The sequence below is a fragment of the Micrasema longulum genome, unplaced genomic scaffold, assembly GCF_059751315.1.
Source record: "Micrasema longulum isolate JH-2025_06_02 unplaced genomic scaffold, ASM5975131v1 h1tg000354l, whole genome shotgun sequence".
Classification (NCBI taxonomy): domain Eukaryota; kingdom Metazoa; phylum Arthropoda; class Insecta; order Trichoptera; family Brachycentridae; genus Micrasema; species Micrasema longulum.
Genome location: NW_028277556.1, coordinates 758150 through 778310, shown reverse-complemented (window position 1 = coordinate 778310; position 20161 = coordinate 758150). Strand labels below are relative to the sequence as shown.

Sequence of the window (20161 nt, the reverse complement as noted above, 5' to 3'; positions counted from 1 at the left end):
TACCATTCGAGAAACCGATCTCATACAGCCTTTTTAATAAGACATCATGGTCGACAGTATCAAAGGCCTTGGCGAAGTCATTATATGAACAGTCTACCTGATGTCTTGCATCCAGAGCTTTCGTGACGTAGTTCGTGAAAACCATTAGATTGATCTCGACCGAGGGGCCTTTCTCGAACCCATGTTGTTCATCCATAATAATTGGCTCTACTCGGGCAGCGACGATTCTACATATTATAATTTCAAATACCTTCGTTAGTGCAGAAAGAACAGCTACAGGTCTCTAATTTTCTACAGGTGACTTAGATCCACTCTTATGTATAGGTGTTATTTTTGACGTCTTCCATGTTGTGGTTCGTTTTTTGTTTTTTCATGGCCTTTTCACATCTCTACTCGGGTGTTCTGGCCACTTCCATGTTGTCAATAATGCTACAAGCAACATGGCTTGAATAATAACGCGACTAACACAACCCAACATAACCGAGGTAACGCGACTCTAACGCAGAGCCCCGAAACATAATAGTATTTCGTATAATGTATTAATTACTAAATAATATTGTACTTAGGTAATAAAATAATATCACAACTTTTCTTTTCCGAGTACTCGATTCATAAGTTATTTTGGTCTCATCAAGAAACTTCTAGAAGCGCTTAAGACAAAAGCAAATGGAGGCGGATCCTAACAATGTACTACGCTTGCCACTGCTTTGATGAGTGCACTTACCTATAAAGAAATTTAATTATGAATAATTAATAGCAAAAATATGCGTTTTTATTATTTTTTAATAGAATTTCTCTCTTTTCCACATCCGCTACTAAGTGGAGCATGTAGACATCACCAGTTGCCTTTAGCAGATCCTATCGCCAGTCAGCACTCTCGCCTCCTCCCACGTCAATCCAGCGCCCTTAATTTCGCCGAATAAAGTCAAAAGATCCTCATCGACGGCCTTCCAGGATGGCAAGAGCACGCAGGTTTAAAGAACAGGCAACTTGGGTTTAGGTTTTCCTGAGGCATGCGTAGCACGTGTCAGAGCCAGGTCCACCGCCGCATCCCCAAGACGCTCGTTATAGGAGGCTGCTGCGTCCGTTCTCGGACTTCAATATTAGTTGAAAATAAAATTGAACTGCCCTTTGCCTAATATTTTCCTCATGCACTTACTCTCAAAATTCAGAAGTTTAGTGTTCTGAGCTTTGGCAAAGTGCCAAGATTCGCACCTATATAGGAGTACTGGCATTATACTAGACCTTTAAAAATCGCCATTTCGGGCAAAACGAAATGGCGATTAATAGAATTCAATTATAGTTAAATAATGTCTTACACTTTCAAATAATTTTTTTTATCAATAAGTTTTTAGATACACAGAGGTATTTTCAATTTTGTTTACATGATATAATTTACGTTCCTACCTCTCTCATGAAGCAAAACGCTCATTTTTAGAGGGAAATTTAAAAAAAATATTTAGTGCACTTTAACTTTACTTCAACCAATAACCGTTTTCACCATCAAACCGGGCGTCTTCAAACTGGTGATTATTAAACAGTGTTCATTTGTACAAATTAAATAATATATGTTTTGTAAATAAATAAATTTTAATCAACATAAAATACAAAATAAAATAAAAAAACACGGTAGCGGCATTCATTCAATAGATGATTCCGCAATTATTTAACACGCTACTACCTCTCTAATAATCTCCCAATCAGACTGCAGGTTTTTAGAGAGGGAGTTCTCGCTTTACATTTTTTTTTTACTTATCTAAAGTACATTTTAAAAATAAGTTGAAAGCAATACACGAATTTATAAGTGCTAAAACCAGAGACAATGTTATGGAATTACCTGTTGGTAATGTACTGAAAATCTTTTCAAAAGATGTAAAAAATATTATTTTGAACAACAGAGTATGAATAAAAAATGTATATATAATTTTTGTAAAATGAATCTAATAATCCGTTAGGGTTAATAAATAAATTTTCAAATAAAAAAATACAAAAATTGAAAAAATATAATTCATCAATTAATCAAATAAAAAAGTAAATAATAATTTAAGTTTTAAATGATAACGATATAATTAAATTTTTTTATATATTTATATTTAGCTTTGAAATAGGCCGGTGGGAAAAAAAATAGTGGTTACAAACAAAGTAGTTTTATTAATTTTATTATAATTATAGTAACGATATCATTTAATTTCTAATCACGTTTATAGCCTGACTTATTTTTTATTTTTCTTAACATCATATCTTAACCGCAAAACACTTAGTTTATGCTTAGAAGCGATTATTTTCGAGTAGTTTTCTCCAACTTTCTCTAGACCGAATTAAGAATTGTTTATTAAAGTTAATTCTTACGATAATTTTGTTAGGTATACATAATAATGCACTTATCTAACGTTTTATTTATTTTTAATACATATAATCACAGTACCCCGAAGTTAGTTCGTGATTGTTTTAGAATCGAACAATCTAGAGAAACTTAAATAATAATGTAGCGTTAATAATAATAATGTCAACAATGAAGGGAGCGTGAGTTTTAAAATAGTATTAGAAAAATATACACCTCATGCTGCCGTTCTGCGGTGAGTTGGGACGTATTCAGAATATTTGTTTATTTCTCCTACCACGGGTATGGACCCGTTCGAAGCTTCCACGGTGTAAGGCAAAATGTATTTATCAATACGTTTATTTTTGTTAAGTTATCACAAGACAATATATTATGTATTATGAAAATCTACGTCAGGTGGGTAACGCCATCAAGAAAATGGGTGGATTTCTAAGTACATATAAAAAGGTTTGTGTACAGTTAATGTAAGTCTATGTTGAGGAATCTAACGGCCATGTTGAAATCACAGTAAAAAACTGGATTGATTTTATATTAATGGGAACAAATTTTCGGAATAACGTATCATATTTTATTTTATTCATTGGGAATATCAACAGTGAAAAGTAATATGCGTGAACAAATTGAAACAAAGTATACAGATAACAAAACCAATGACAGATATCCACAGAAATACATGAAATATACGTAAATCGGTTTTCTTTGCGCGTGTAAAATATGTTTTGGACATTAGTTGTGAAGGTTAGTGGTTTGTGTGATTTTAAGTGTGCGAGAGGGTAGATGAGTGGGTGTTATAATGGAATGAGGGTGGACATGTGTGTGTTTATTATTGCGTGACAAAAAGATATAAAATATGAAAAATTAGATAAAAATTAAGTTTTTTTAATGTTAAATGGAGAAACTACTAAGTAAAAGAGAAAAATGTGTGTTTTAAAATGCACATTTTAAATGTTAATTTAATATTTTGTGTTCAAATATGACCCGGAATTTGTAAAAAAAGACGTCTTTGGTTTAATTAATCGTTTATATTTATTGTATCCCTTTATATGCCAATACACATATGCCAACGCTTTTTCCAATCTTCATAGCACTTGTCTTAGGCCGATTTCGGAATGGCTTTTAGCTCCGCTTGCGAATTTTATTTATCAACTCAATCGGGTCAAAATACTTTCCGCAAAGTGATCATTTGAGTTAAGGGAACATGAAAAAGTCGCACAGAGTCAAACCAGGTGAATACGGTGCATGGGGAATGACTTTATAAGTCGATTACTAGAAGACATGTATGAGACGGCAAATTATCGTGTAGAAACTAAAAGTTATATTTTCATAAATCTGGCCTTTTTCGACAAATATTCTTCTTCAAATGCTTCAATACTCCTAAATAGTATTCTTAATTGATCGTCTGGCCTGTTGAAAGGAACTCCGAGTGCAAAGCACCACGATAATGGAAGAAGACAGGCAACGTTCTTTATTTTTTAGCGACTTTGGATTTTTTTTTGGGTTTTGGTTCAGATGGCTAGCGCCACTTCGAAGGTTGTCAACTTATTTCCCTGTCATATTCATACACCAGCATCTTATAACCTGTAACGATGTGCTGAACAGCGGTATCGTCTGTATAAAGTATCTCTTCAGCGACAGATTTGCGTTGATCTTTTTGAAAAAAAATAAGCTAAATTTGTAGAACACACTAAAGTTTACACAGCTGCCACAAACAAACTACATGACAGATTGCGCTAAAATTAACAGCTATATCTATGACAGTCCTACCAACCTTAAGAAGTAAAAAAAAATATCCTTAGCGCAGTTCTTTTAAATAACATAATTTGAACATAACACTATACAGTTTTTTTCCATTTATTATCATTTGTATTTGTTTGCGTTAGTGGTTGTTTTATCATATTAAAAACTCATTTAAAAAAGTGTTTTTATAATTATAATGACACGACATTATAATTAAAGTAACTCAAAATTTCGTCGAAGTTGTTTCCTCTGATGACCGTTTTTTTTAATTTTTTTCTTAATTTCATACACCTACAATATCTGGCCGCTAACCAATCGAAGTTTGAACGTGAATAGAATATCATACATTTTCAATAATTTTAAAGCAGCAAAAGCAGTAAAGCCTATTCAAGTATTACTGAAGATATTTGATCAAACAATATGTCGTGAATTTGTTGTTTTTACGTCAATTACATATGTAATTAGTTTTCTTTTGATAAATCCCAAATATGTTTTATGAAAATACACTATTCATTTCCCTTTGTTTTAAGACAAAAGTAAGTACACAATTAGTTATCTCATTAACATACGAAATATTCCACCCACCCATATCATTTTCACCCCGTCTTTAGCTTTTAACATTTTCTTGTACATAAAAAATTTCTGCTTTCTAAAAAGAAAGCATTCTTATCTAAAGTATAAAACCATATTCGGATATTATTTGTAAATTTTGTAATTCATACAATACAATGTTGATCGTGAACCTACCCAAAGTTGCTGCGAAGACTCAATATTTATATTTTGTACGTCGTTTCTCGTCGCATTTAGCTCAATAATTTTGTAAATCTAATTACTTGTCAAAATATTTTTTTGTCGATAATGGTTGTATCAGATGTCTCAGTCTTACATAATGCCCGGATCTCGACTATCACATATAGTTTTACCACATATTCGCCTGAAAGATTGCATTTCGACAGCATTTAGCCTACTTTTATCCTTGTTTTTCCGATTGCATACTTCGCTCCCATATAAAGGGGTCGACACCAGGATTCCATAGTAATCTGCTAATTTTGCCTCGATCGACAAATATGATATTTATTTGCCACGGGTGATTAAAGTGCACCTTTCACCCTATTACGGTACTCACCCTTTTTACAATATCTTTGTCAGTCTTTCCTACTTGAGTATTATTCCACTCATATACAATAATTCAACATATGTTGACGGTACTGAACATGCTTTCGTAAAGCAAAGAGCAATTTTAAATACTTTAAAGTTAATATTTAAATTAAAAATAAATTATTGCCCGAATACGTGTTTTGTGATGTTCAGCGTAATAACAAAATTCATCGCTATCCTACATATATATTTATCGCTATTCGAACCATTGATAAGATACGCAATAACTTCCTGCACTTTTAATTTATTTGGTAAAAAATCAGCAGTTTTTACATGCATGTAAAAACTGTTGCACAGTGCATACATACAATAAGAGTACATTCAAACTAAAATTCTAAACAGTCAACATAAATTTTCCACACCGATAAAAGTTTATAATTACGTACATACTTACACTGTAGTAATAAAATACCAATAAAACATTTATACAACAAAATAAATTTAAAATTATAGAAATGTTCAAAATAAGGAATTTAATTAAAAACTAAGAAAGAAACCAGTTGAATTAAAATATTTTAGAACGTACAAAACAAAATAATGATCAAATAATTAATTACTTCATATGAAACACTAAAAAAATTCTCTGATAGCGTGGATGAACGATACAGTACTATTCAACCCAGTGACACAGACAAATTTAAATATTCGTTTGCTAGATAATTCCAAATCTAAATGTTTTTTGCTTTGAAAGCATGTTATTTTTTTCTAAAACCAATTACAGGTAACTTCAGTGATCGTGCCCTGCGCGGATTCGTTATAACGCGATGTTTTTTGCAATGTAGTGACTTTAGAAATAATCAAAACGATTGAAAATTGTGGTAAATTTGCAGTTGCAGGTAAAGATTTCAAATCGCCTGAAACAGTGCGATTAATTGAGCAACACAAATGCATGAATAAAAACATTTGAAGATGTCTTTAAAGAAAGCAAACGTAAGTTTGATCGGTGTAAAAAACGATCTAACTTGCATTGCCTTATAATGATTGGCGAATCGGCTAGTGCGGAGGTAGAATCAGCTGAAAAATACCTGAAAGAGTTCTGTGAAAAATCCCCCGTTGATCGCGAAATTTTGTCCAGAACGCATCTCCTGCGATAAACGGGGGTTACCTGTTTTCATTAATTTAATTTTTCCTTTTTTTTATTTATTTTCTTTTATTCAGGAAACAGTACAGTTACCAAGTTAAATATTTTACACAATTAGACTTAATTTTAATGGACCAGTGAAGTTTCCATATTAAAAAGCAATTATATGTAAGGTTAATTATGAAAGCATAAAAAAGAGAAGGAAAAAGAAAACATAAATGAAAGTGGTTTAAAAATTAAAATTTAAGTGAAAAAAGGATATTTTAAGGTTTGTAGTGAGTATTTACAAATGGAAATAATATTAAAAATGAAGAAAATTTGTAAGAGGAATTAAAAATTAAGAATGGAATATTTACGTCGTTATACCTGTATTGATCAGGAATTTATTTCGAATTTTTTAAAATAATTCTATCCGCGTGAGAGTGTCAATGAAATATTGTAGTGTAAAACCCTTAGAGTATATACAGATGTATATACTCTAAGGTAAAATCACATTTTTAACCAATATTTTTCTCGTCGACCTGGCTAGGATGAATAACATGAGAAGAAAATATGAAAGTCTCTTTACAGAGCCTATGACTCGTCATTGGCTGGTTTAATTTGAGCCACCATTACACACTTTGTAACGTTCTCCATTCCGCCTATATTTGAACATCCTCATTTCCTTAACTCTTTCATCTGGTTACTTTTGTGACGTTAAAACGCTGAAACCTTTATTGATGTTGGTGAGATTAAACTGACTCAATTATTTCACCTACTAGAGAACGCCTGAAATTACTTATTATTATTATTTTTTTTTTTCCAAAAGTTAGTTAAGTGAGAAAGTTCAGTCCTACAAGCAATTGGTAAATGTAATTGGTAAATGTATTCTTACGCGCAGTAAAATTGTTCAGCAAGGTGTACTGAAAATTTATGAATAAATAAATAAAAATGATTTTAATAAAAACGAACTAGTTTGAATGACGTCACTAGTTCTTCCGAATCAACCAATAATAAAGGCGTGATATATTTCCGGTTTACAGTCAGTCAACTGACCAATCAGCACAACTTAACGAGAAGAAGGAGAAGAGAACTTGAGATGTCACACACGAAGGAATTTCTAAAATACTATACTTTAAAAAATCATAGTGCTGATAATACGATACATGTTTATTTTAAAATGGGTTTGGTTAATAGTTCTAGTAATAATTAAAAACCATTGAACTTTCTTATTAACAGTATTTTTAGTATGTCCAAATGATTTTTCAAATTTTATTTTTAGATTATTTTTTACTTTCTCTTTTTTGTTGAAATTTAACTTTTTTTGCACACGTTTCTCAATACATTGTCTTGTTTTTTATTGGCACAATGTATAGTTATTCAGGCCATTACTCTCTATTTTATTTTTAAACTAATAAATAAGACAAAGTTATTGTAGCAGTTTATTAGCTCATGGTTATTGTATCTTACATTCAGTTTTGTGTACCCATTACAAACTTATGTGTAAATTTCTGTATAATTAATTTGTGTTCTTTTCTTCTAGGCCGCCGTGAAGCCCCCTGCATACTATATGGGTAATGCTACTCCTAGCACACTTCCAAGAGGGGGCGCTATAAGGGCGTACTCTCCCGCCGGTGGGGGCCCTATTCCAGCTGACAGGATTAAGTCCATTCCCGGGCCTGGTAAGTAAATGAATTGAGTTAATGACTTTTGCAATCCTAAAACCCCACTTTTGACTGGAATCTTGTTACTCGCCAGAAAATTATATTATGCCAGCCGGAGCTGGAACCTACATACATAAATCAGGAATTGACAGACGGAATTGTGGCGTTATACAAACATCTTTTATATATTCATTGTTTTATATTACAATTGAACATCAAAGCTTGCATAATACTTTTTTTGAATTAGTCAGCGAAGACTTAGGCGCGCTTAGGTAACTTTGAAGTTGAATATTAATCAATTGATTTTTTTCTGGTATCTAAAACGCTTATCACGTAAAAAATCAGAAAAAATGCTAAAAAAAATAGAAAATGAATGCTTCTGTTTGTTTGTCCGTCACAAGAACTTCTCTTAAACGGAAAGTCATAGCGACGTGAAATTCGGACACATCTTTTTGATCCAATTTGGAATTTAGTATTTTAAAATAATATCTTAGATACTGTTATGACAGGGAATTCAAAAAAAAAATGTCATTTTAACTTTCAATTTAGAGAGTATTCCTTTTGTGCACTCATTAAAAATATATATTATGATTTTACCGGGAATCTAACCCGTAATCCCCCCGGGTGTGAGGAAAGCCTAAATCATTACACCAAGGGGGCTTAGAATTTACCAGAAGTACTTTATATTAGAAAAGTTGTAGATTGGATCTACAGGAGATCCTTACTCGTATATGCTTTGGATAAGATTTAAATCCATTTAACACTTTTAAAATGGTAAAGTTTGTTTGTCAACCTTACTACGATGGTATATTTAGTACTATTACAGTCCTCGTATGCCTGAAAACCGTTCCAAGCAACTTTTATCTTCTCCTGGACAGTTCGACAGTTAATTTGTTAAACTTTTACAGTTCTGTAGCAACAATGACAGGATTAACACCCTCACATAACACGTAGATTTCATTAAAATTCACAAACATATTGGATGCAAATCGACTATACAGAGACAGGAATTTTATAGCTTATGACGACCTTAACTTTTCGACCAGCCAGCGGCTGTAAACTTGATTTATTATTTTGACACATTAAAGGAATTAGTTTATATTATTTAATATATTATAACTGAGATAAAGAGCATTTTATAGCAGGGAAAATATATGTCTAGGCATTTACAGGGCTTATGACCTGTCATTAGTTAGTTTATTAAAAAAAAATGATTTACGATGTTTTGTTTACATTTTGGTACATTTTTTGCCATTTATTTTACTGTATTTATTAAACTAAAAAAATCTTTATGGGTATGGCCTGTGCGTGGGTAACTAAATCTAGAATATATTATGAAATACATTTAAATGGTCACTCTACACACTGTGTAACGTACGTTTTGACATCTGTATTCCGTCAATTTTTTTATCTGTTGATCGTTGTAAAGTTAAAGAGCTGAAACCTTTATCGATGCGGGTGAGATTCTGACCAAATTATTTCATCTTTATACTAGGCAACGCCTAAAAATATATTTTTGATTTTCATGGCGTAGTTGGTTAGACTGCCAACTGTGAAACTGGCGTCGCGGGTTTGATTCCCGCCAGTTACAAGAAAAAAATCCAAGAAATATATTTTTTCAATTGGTCTGGGTGTTGTGGAGTATTTTTCATTACCTCCTTCCATATCCCCTCTATGCCAACCAGCCTCAAAACAGAGGCTTAGCGGGTTTTTCCTATAAAAAAAACACTTCTTCTTAGACCAGGGCCGCGATTACAATGGGAAGTTAACGTCATACCTTCATCATGACAATTTTTAAAGATGAATTTTCCCGAGTGATTACGAAGATACATTACCGACACCTCACCTTCAAGTTTTGAGTGGGTACATCTATATGTACCAAGGGGACGTGTACACCACGATACATATATCCATGCACGAATTGTGTAAGTGATACATCTTCATTATGACGTCATAGTCAAAGATAAATTCTCCCTAGCGATTACGAAGATACAATACTGACACCCCACCTTCAAGTTTTGAGGTAGATACATCAGTATGTGCAGACGGGTTTAGTACCTCACGGTACACATATCTACTTTTAAAAAGTGACAAAAATTTTGCTCCACCGAGCAGTTTTTGTTTTAATTACAATTTATTTAAATTTTTATTCGTTCTGAGTTGACCAGTTTTTTTCTAAAAAGCCTATTAATTTGAGAGAAATTCTGACATAACTGTCAGTTTTGAATCCAAACGGCTGAATGCTACGCTTTTAACATATAAGGGCATCTAGCCGTAAAAACATACCACACATAAAACTAAATTTAGTTATTATATTTTTTTCCGTCTGATTTACAATCTTCCTGAGTTTAAAGCCAGCTAAATAATACCTTGGTAGATAAATACAGACGAAAGTTAAGCATACCCTCTTAGTAATTGTCAAAAGCCACATCTAAATCATATTCAAACGATCATTATTTGCTTGAATTGGGATTCATTTAAGTGTAAAACCGCTTTTTATCACTTTATTCTATTTTAATATAAATGTGGACTATTTTAAATTTTAATTAAGTAAGGAACGCCAACTAAATTTTCGGCGTCATTTATAAGTTGGATCATTCGATCATATGACGTCGAGATGACAAGTCGGTAGAACATACCGAGGTAGATAGAGATAGTACAGAAGTTAAGTATCCCATTTTAGTATGTACCGATGAAGATAGCCTTTGTAATTGACCCCAGCTGGTTTTATCACGAATGTAAGGAAGAATTAAAGGAATATAGATGTTAAAACATAGGCAGAATAGGACATGTAACACAGTGTGTAAAGTGGCCACTTAAACCGGCCGAAACAGGTCATCAACCCTGCAAATGCATTGACTTATATATCCCCTTCAATAAAATGTTCTTCGACTTTGTTGTACTATATATATAAATCTCCCAAAGGGGTTGAATCCAGTTCTTGTCTGCAAAAATTTGAACCGACAGAATATTCTTAAATAATTTATATCTTTAAGAACGGAATGAGGCAGTTTAGTGGCTTTTTTTTTTGTTAATAGACTATCAAATAAAGCCTTTTTATGAAATAAAAATATTTTTTTGTATCGTATTATCATCGTTAAAAATAATGCTTTATAATAAGTAAACAGTGGTTTTCAGTTCTAAAAATTCAACGATGTTTTGAATTTGTCCAAATTTTTGTAGACAAGGACTAAATTCAACCCCCTAGAAAGCTGTTTATGTTAACATATTACAACAGACATAAAGAACAGTTTACAGAAGGGAATATAGAAGCCCAGGCATACACAGGGTCTGAAATGCTCTTTAAATACAACCCATAAACAATGAAAAAATATATTTAGGCATAATCAAATACATATTGTGTTAAGTTATTTTATTTGTTAATATAAATAAATATTTAAAAAAAAAAGTAATTTAATAGCAATAAATTGCAATCGACTTACTATAGGTTACTTCGTGTCATCTTCCAAGTGTTGCAAACTTAATTCTAAAATATGAATAACATATCTTCTAATTAGCTTGTTGCGCAAGGCGTCATTATATACATTGATGATTATTTTTTGATTGCTACAAAAATTTAGATTACAATTTGTTCTAGATCTAACAATGTAGACATACTGATAGATATTATTCTTGTTTCCTGTTATAATAAAATAATGATCTGATCGTTTATATAATCGGTATAGTTTCAATAGTACACCTACTCATGACTGTCATAGTAAAATTTCCCGGTAACGAAATCGAAATCGACTCATTTAAACGCAGAAGAAAAACCCAATGAATTAACATATTACAACAGACATAAAGAACATTTTACAGAAGGGAATATAGAAGCCCAGTCATCCACATGGCTTATGACCTGTCATTGTCCAGATTTTTGTAAACAAGAACTGGATTTAGCTCCTTTGGGAGAGATATAAATATATATATGTATAGGACAACGGAGACGAAGAATATTTTGTTGAAGAGAATATATAAGTCTACGCATTTACAGGGTTGACGACTGGTTTTTGTCTGGTTTAAGTGGCCAATTTACACACTGTAACATTCACCATTCTCCCTAAATGTAAACATCTTTATTCCTTCGACTCTTCCATCTACTGACGTTTGTGAAGTTAAAGAGAAAAGAAGTCGAAGGAATGAATACGTTCAAATAAAGGCAGAATGGTGAATGTTACAGTACGTAAAATGCCCTCTGAAACCAGCCAATGACAGATCATAAGCCCTGTTTAGCCCAGACTTCCATATTCCCTTCTCAAAAAGTTATCCCTCTCTTGATACAAATTTAGACTTTATAACTTCTTTTTATTATTATTGTAAATAATTTATATAGCGCCATTTTTGTGAAAATCACTTCAAGGGCGCTTCTTCATTTGATAGAAACCACTTTTACTTGACTAATTATATTATCTTATCGGACAGACTGGGGTCGTCTGCTCTACTCGTATAAACCTCTTTTATTGGAAATTCTGATCCGCTATAGGTACTCGCATGTTAGTTTGTTTTGGCACGTCAGCGTCCCTCAGGTGTCAAATTTTCCAACCAAACTCATCGCCGACCACACATAATCCTCTCCTTTTGCGTCGTTTTATTTTATTGTAAAATATTTATTTTAGGTAAATTATAACCGTCAGAAGATAAGTCTTACTCATAAACTTGGTTTACAGTTAAGCCCTGGCATAGTGGTAGAATACGGATGGAAATATTATCCTTATTATAGTGGTAGAATAAGGTTGGTATTCCCACCGTTATTCTACCACATGTCTAGGCACAACTTTATACCAGGTTTATAAGTAAGGCTCTGTATGTATAAACGCCTCAGCGAAACTTTTTTTATGTCTAAGTTCAGTCATAACACTCCACTACTTTAAAAACTACAAAGAGAAATAACCGTTGTTTCGCATAGAGACCGGAAACAATAATTTAGAAATATGAATAAAATAATTACGAGTACTCTAGAGCAAATTACTTTTTATCATAAATATATTTTTATCAAAGAAATTGTTCAGAGAGTTCACAATTTTTATTTTTTTTTCTTAATTTTATTATTGTACACTGCACAAATGTATTTTACTAACATAAACATAAATATATTAAACCTAACTTCATTTAAGATTTTTTGTCCCAACTCATTGCATTTTTTTATTTTTATTTCAGTCGCTAAGCACACGATTTCCAGATGAAAGATATATTTAACATGAAAGAGTTTATCGAAGCAAGATTAGTTTGTGGGAGTGTATATATTTGAACAAAAAAATCTAATATGTTACTATTAACAAATAACAACAGAGATAGAGAAGGGAATAATGAAAGAATCGAAGAAATATGGATATTCAAACATAAGCAAAATGATGCATGTTACACAGTGTGTAAAGTGGCCACTTAAACCATGTAATGACAGGTCATAAGCCCTGTAAATGCCTGGACTACCGTATTCCCTTCTCTAAAATGTTCTCATTCTCTGTTGTTACTTGTTAATCTTAATGACCCCCTAGGGGGTGAAATTCAGTCTTTAGTCTACAAACATTTAGACAAACTTAAAATATTTTAACAGTGTTTATTACAAAATTATGAAATAATACAAAAGAAATTAAGTTCTATATATTACACAGTTGTTTAATACATTGTCCTATATTATAATACTAAGCGATACATTATACTTAACATCATCATCATTACCTTTCCGCATCTAATTGTGCATAAGGCACTGCATTGGTAAACCAATCGCAGCGTATCTTGATCTTTTTTTTTTACATGAAGGTAAGGTGATCAGTCTTAGGCTTGTGACAGGGTTTAAAGAACTCCTGTATATAATTTTTTTTAAACTATGAAAATAAAAAAATCTAGTCATTCGTATATATATATTTATTTATTAACATAATACAACAGAGATAAAGAACATTTTAGAGAAGGTAATATAGAAGTCTAGGCATCTTAAGACCTGGCATTTGGTGGTTTAAGTGGCCACATTACATTATTTTTAATTTACTTATTTCTTTTAATCGTTTTACAAATTTAATATTTAAACAGCAGTCATAATCTTAAATTATTTCTTAAATAGAAAGTTTAAACTTGATTCGAGTAGTGTGAAAAATGTCAATACAACTGATCTGCTTCTGTAGACTGTGCAATCTTGGAATACGTGAATTAATAGCATAATTTGTTCCTGCAATTTCTATACGAAATTCCTTACAAATATAAAATTATAGTTGAATGTCGTCCCTAGAACGGCTTTTTATTGTCTAAATGGGACCATTTTTATATTTAAGACAGGTAGTCAACTTTAAGAATACAGTTTAACAAATAAAAACTATTTTAATCTAGGACGTTTTTTTTGTACCACAACCGGCCTTGAGACCTAATTACAGTGGTGAATTACAACGCCTTGGCTGCACTACTCCCAGGTTTGAGGAAAGTAACTTTTTTGTGTTCGCACTGGGAATCGAACCCAGAACATTTAAGTGACTTAACCACTACACTACGGAAGCAGAAAGGAGGAAAATTGGAATAAATGCATTAAAAAATAAAGTAGTGGATAATTCACAAGCTGCGGCGTGGAAAGCGGACATTACTAAAATTGGTGTTTCGTATTCGTCAATTTTGCATAAATAGCTTTTATTTTTTACTCAAATATAAAAATTTTCAGACCATTTCCTAAAAGTCGTAAATAAGTTGTACTGGAAAAATGGAAATCGAGTTGTGGTAGATTGGGATTTGGACCACGGACACGGACCCCAGGTCAAAAGTCAGCAAATGTAAGATTTGAAGAAATGTGGATGTTTAAATATAGGCAGAATGGTGAATGTTACACAGTGTGTAAAATGGCCGCTTAAGCCAGCCAGTGACATGTCATAAGACTTGTGAATGCCTAGACCCATATTACCTTTTCAAAAATGATTTCCCAGTTCTGTTGCAACAAATTTAGATGGAAAGAACATATTAAAATATTCTACAGATCAGGCAATACAAGAAGATACTTTTGACAGATTACGATAGTGTTGTCTTTTTTCATTTGATTTTCGACATCGATTTTTCAATTTCATATATTTAGATGGGATATATAGAAACGGGTTTTAATATTTACGACTTAATAGCTTAATACTAACTAAAAGTAAAATCAGTGTAAAAAAATAAAACATAAAAGCAGTTTATGTAATTTTTTGATTAAGTCTTTTGACAGGAATGCATAAATAAAGACAAAATAATAGGATGACTTAAATAGTAGAAAAAATAGCCACATGAGTCAAAATTGTTTTATTTAGATTAACTGATTTATAATTTATGTAAAACTTTCATCAGTATTTTTACAGCTCGTCAAATACATTTTCACTATTTTTTTTTTAACCTCTTCTTTTCTTATTTTTTTTTTACATATTTAAAATCTGATTTTGATGTGTAGTTTTAATTTTCATTTTGTAGATATAAATGAAATTTTTTGTTTATTTTGTTTTATTTTTCTTTTTTATCTTGTTTTGGTTGCATTTATGAGCCACTTATTTTACTTTTTTCCTAAAGTTAAATATATTCAAGTTAATGTTAATTCTTTAATTTAATTGTTTTTTTTTTATTCTCTATTTTTCTACTTTTTGAAAAATATTTTTTACCGTTTTATTTGGTTTTTTGGAGTTTTTTCTTTCTTTCTTCTCAAAACTATTTTTTATTTGTTTAAATCATCATTAAAAAAATAAATATATGTTAATTATTTTATGTGTTCAATATTATGTCTGTACACTTTTATTTAAATCTCAATAAAAAATCATGTCTGAGCACCCGCTTACATACTTTTATTTAATAGTTTATCGGGACAAATATGTTTAAATACAATATATTTTAATTCTTATAATCTATTAATATTGTAATAAAATGTGGATTTTATTGTATAAAGACTCATTTAATAATAAAACTAACTAGCTTTATATTTTAACAAACTAAATTGTAGTACAGATCACATTATAATAATCGCGAGTGAAATTGTGATTTTTGACGTTATTTTGGGTATTATAGTGGGGATGTGCTAAAGTTACTAATCTGTGAACATGCCTTGTTTTAAGTGACCATTACGCATAATTGTATATTTAATTTTAAAAGTTTAACTTTTTCTAATGGGCGCATAAATAAGGTAAACGTCAAAGTAGGGAGATATCACATTTTTACAACGTTTTTAAAGTAATGAAGGTCTATGAACTACTGTGCAGAAAAAAAAAATTGCCAATTATTAGTAGCACTAAAAAATACTTTTAAATTTGTAATTTTGAATTCCCGCAAAAATGGTGATTCCATTGGCCACGCCCCTAATACGTCACGGCCTATGTTTATTTGTTCCTGCCATTAAAAATTGTGTTGAACAATCTCACAAATCTTGACGTCACAACAACCAAGGCCAAATACGTCGCGTTTTTCTACAAACGTATTTTTATTGAATTGCTTTTTTACATTTATGTATAAAAAAACATTTCTCCCCAATATCCACATTGATTTTGAAAATGCAATTAATTATTCTAAATCCATTTCATATATTTTTTATCGGTATTCGTAGTATGTGATATTTCCCTATTAGGCCTTATTTTTTTAAGGAGAACGGTGAGACGACCTCAAAATATATACATCTCATTAGTTTTTAGTATACTATAAAGAGACGACATTAATTTCAGATTGTTACATAAAAACGAGCAACAGCTTTTTTCTACGTGAATTAAAAATGAAGATTGATCTTTGTTATGTGCGGTTCCAATAAGATGGGGCCGCAGCTCAAATGTCCAGAAATTCAATGCCATATGTTCCCTGTGGCCGTATTCTGTAACTAATTCGTTTCGTAAATTAATTCGTATTGTTTGAGAGGCAACGAGAGCGAAATACGATTTTGGTTGCATTAGAGCGAGATGTATATATGACGAACGAACGAACTTGCGAAACGAAATTGTGACAGAATAAAGCTAGGGTTTCCTAGGACAGCGGTGTCCGTATCTTAACGGCCGTAGTGAACGGTGATGCGGTGGACAGCCGTCGTAATGGTGAATAGAGAGTGGTTTTCTAGGAAAACGGTGTTAACAAATGTTATCAATACCATTTTCCTAGGAAACCACTCTCTAGTCGCCGTTACGACGGCTGTCCACCGCATCACCGTTTACTAAGGCCGTTAAGATACGGGCACCGCTGTCCTAGGAAACCCTAACTTAAGTCTGCTGACCACTTTATTTCACGTTTGAGTATGTTCCACAGGCCCCAAGCTCACCTGTTTTGTTCACAAGCGACTTTTTATGGGGGTATTTTAAGGCACGTGTGCCATAAGACAACACTTTGTACTTTAGGCGCATTGAAGATTGATATTCCTCAGAAAACCGCCGAAATTAACAGACAGACGTTTGGAGAAAGTGGAGAGAATTTTTCGTCAATAGCTTCAAATTTGCATCGGCAAAAGTAGACAACACTTGAGTGACATATTTTTACGAATATAAACCACAGTTTAAGGCATGTTTTTAGGTTTTCCTTTGCATTAATAAATTATTTTTAAATATGCGAAATCAACGGAGTGCTGATTTTCTAAAGAACGTTCACTTTCATTTTTGATAGCAGTTGACATGAATATTTGAAATCTCGGTTACAAAGTGTTTTCTTGTTTATTAGGGGCTCCTCCGAAGCCTTTGCGAGCGTATGGTAGCGCCACTTCCATATCCCGTGGAAGTACAGAGAGATGTTTTCCTTTTGCAAACCCAATAGACGCTTTGCGGGCCCCAGATCAACTTTACAGCCTGCCAGGTGAGATCTAAGTCAATAAAGCAGAAAAATAATTAAATATTAACATTTTTCCTAAGGGTAGAGTAATATTACAACAGACGCTTTCCCCCTAGCGCACTACCTACCCCAAAAATATATAATATGTTTTTTTAAATAAAATCGTGTAATCCGCATGTTTTATTCATAATGCATGGCCAATTGATTAATACGCTTGGTTTTATAACTTTTTCTTTGAGGTTTCCGATTTAAAGAACTCGCTTAAAACAAAATTTTATTCATATACTATACACACATACTCGTACATATATTTTTTTATTCATTTTAATTTTTTTGCTTAGGTAGTTTAAATGTATTTTCTTCATTTATCTTCTTTAAGTAAAGATAGAGGCTTTGAACAAAACTTAATATTTCAAAATCTAACGGTTTTGTATTTGATTAATAAAAGTAGTAAAAATTTATTTGCGTTTATTTTTGGTTATAAAATGTACTAAAAAACTAATTCGTTGTTACACAACTTTTTTGAAAGAAACTACATTTTTTTTGACATACTATGCATATTATTAAAAAATATCATGAATATCTCTTTGGTAAATTCCGTACTTTATAATAAATCATCCCTACACTTTGTAAAGGTTTACAATTTAAAAGCGGTAAAATAACGACAAAAAAATGCTTTTCTGTTAACCACCTCCTATTAATTTACTTAATTATTTTTTACTTTTCGGATGACTGCTATTAAATTTGCAAATTATTGACCTACGTTTTATTTTTGCTGCAAGACTTAAATTGTAAGTCTTACTAGATTTGAATAATCACTAAAATATAGTGTAGGAGACCAGATCTTGTCTCGCGGTCGTTATTTTTTTTGTCCTTCTCATAGCTTTAACTGTTTAGCTGTTTTATTTTAATCTTACTTGTATGAAGAAATAACATTTTTTAAATTGGTTGCAACAGAGAGGGAAACATTTTTGAGAAGATAATATGGAAGTCTAGGCATTTACATGGCGCATGACCTGTCATTAGCTGGTTTAGGTGGTGATATTTGACTGAATTGAGTCCGTGAATAATAAATAAATAGCAAATGGATCGAGAGATTCTACGAGATTAATGAAAATATATTTCTATAAAATCTGGTCCAAAGGAAGTTTAAAAACTGAATAAATTTGTTTATAAAATCTGACGTTTTATTTTTTAAACTTTGTCTAAATACGGAATTTGGTAAAAAAATTTTTTTGGATCACCATATTTATTTTGCCTTACTACTTGTATTGGTTCTGACATTGATTATGTAGGTCAAATGCCAGACGTAAGACGAAAATTAATTTCAACAGAGAGGGAAAACATTTTTGAGAAGGGAATATGGAAGTCTAGGCATTTACAGGGCTTATGACCTATCATTGGTTGGTTTAAGTGGCCACTTTACACACTGTGTAACATTCACCATTCTGCCCATGTTTGAACATCCACGATTCCTCAACTCTGGAGTATTTTGACTTTTTACCTAATTAATAAATATTTTTTTTGTTTCATTTAGTGCTTTAGTTTTTATATATAGGTTAGCTTTTATTAAATAAATTGTAATTCATTTTCTTATTATTCCTTTTATATTTAAAAATTTTTAAACTGCATGCATGCATGCACAAAGCTATATAGTACAATAAAAGATTGTCCTTTTTTTAACGTACCAAATCAATACACTTATATTATATTTTTATGTACGTAATTATTTATATTATCGATTGTTTTGTGTTGTTAAATGTTTAAAAAATATACCGACCATGGCCCGTATTACATCTGGTTCAGTTCAAAGTTATCTTAAATTTTATCAATAAAATAAAATAAAGTTTTCTGTATGAAAAATAGAATATGCATACCTTTTTTTCTAAACATGTTCAATTACAGGTTACCGACGAAGGTATTTTAAATTTTCTTACAAATATTCACATTTTCGAACATAAATTTCTATTTTACTTTTAGAGACAGTCGAAGATAACTCTCTTGACTTCCCATTGTGATCGGGGTTCACGAATGTTCTTCCTCAGAACTTTTAACATTTAATTATATTAATTTAAACGTTTATCAAACATATACGTATAATAAACATTTAATTTAATATAGTATTCTTTGAGCGACGCATATAAATTTATGCATGTTACAAATAATATTACAAAATCCAGACTTCCTGCTACGGTTTTTCAGGATTATTAAAAAAAGAGGTAAGCCTTTTTCTCCCGTAAGCAGAGTTGCCAATTCGTCATACTGATGAAAAGCTTAATGCTTTCGATTTCGTTGGGAAAATATGTGGAGTCAATTTCGGATTGATGGGTCAAGCCGATTTTTTGTATCCGATATGCTCGTTAGCACTATGAAAGGTGTCATTCGTCCCTTCAATTTCAATAAATGAAGCATTTGGCATGTTTGTGAATTTATAATGTATTAATACCACACGGAAAAGCAAGCTTACTC

The 20161-nt window shown here is 31.6% G+C and overlaps 1 protein-coding gene across 11 annotated transcripts in view; it reads left to right on the top strand.

The window, feature by feature from the left end:
- The first annotated feature begins 7843 nt into the window (after positions 1-7843).
- LOC148282250 (coiled-coil domain-containing protein AGAP005037-like) overlaps positions 7844-20161 on the top strand; it is a 63285-nt gene continuing 50967 nt past the window's right edge. For 10 of the 11 annotated variants that reach the window (XM_088225386.1, XM_088225384.1, XM_088225385.1 and 7 more), the window contains exons 1-2: positions 7844-7978; positions 17585-17716. In XM_088225386.1, coding sequence (XP_088081512.1) covers positions 7867-7978; positions 17585-17716 — 244 coding nt within the window. In that variant the 5' untranslated portion in view covers positions 7844-7866. The remainder of the gene's footprint in view (positions 7979-17584; positions 17717-20161) is intronic. The other variant, XM_088225387.1, reaches the window with a different exon arrangement.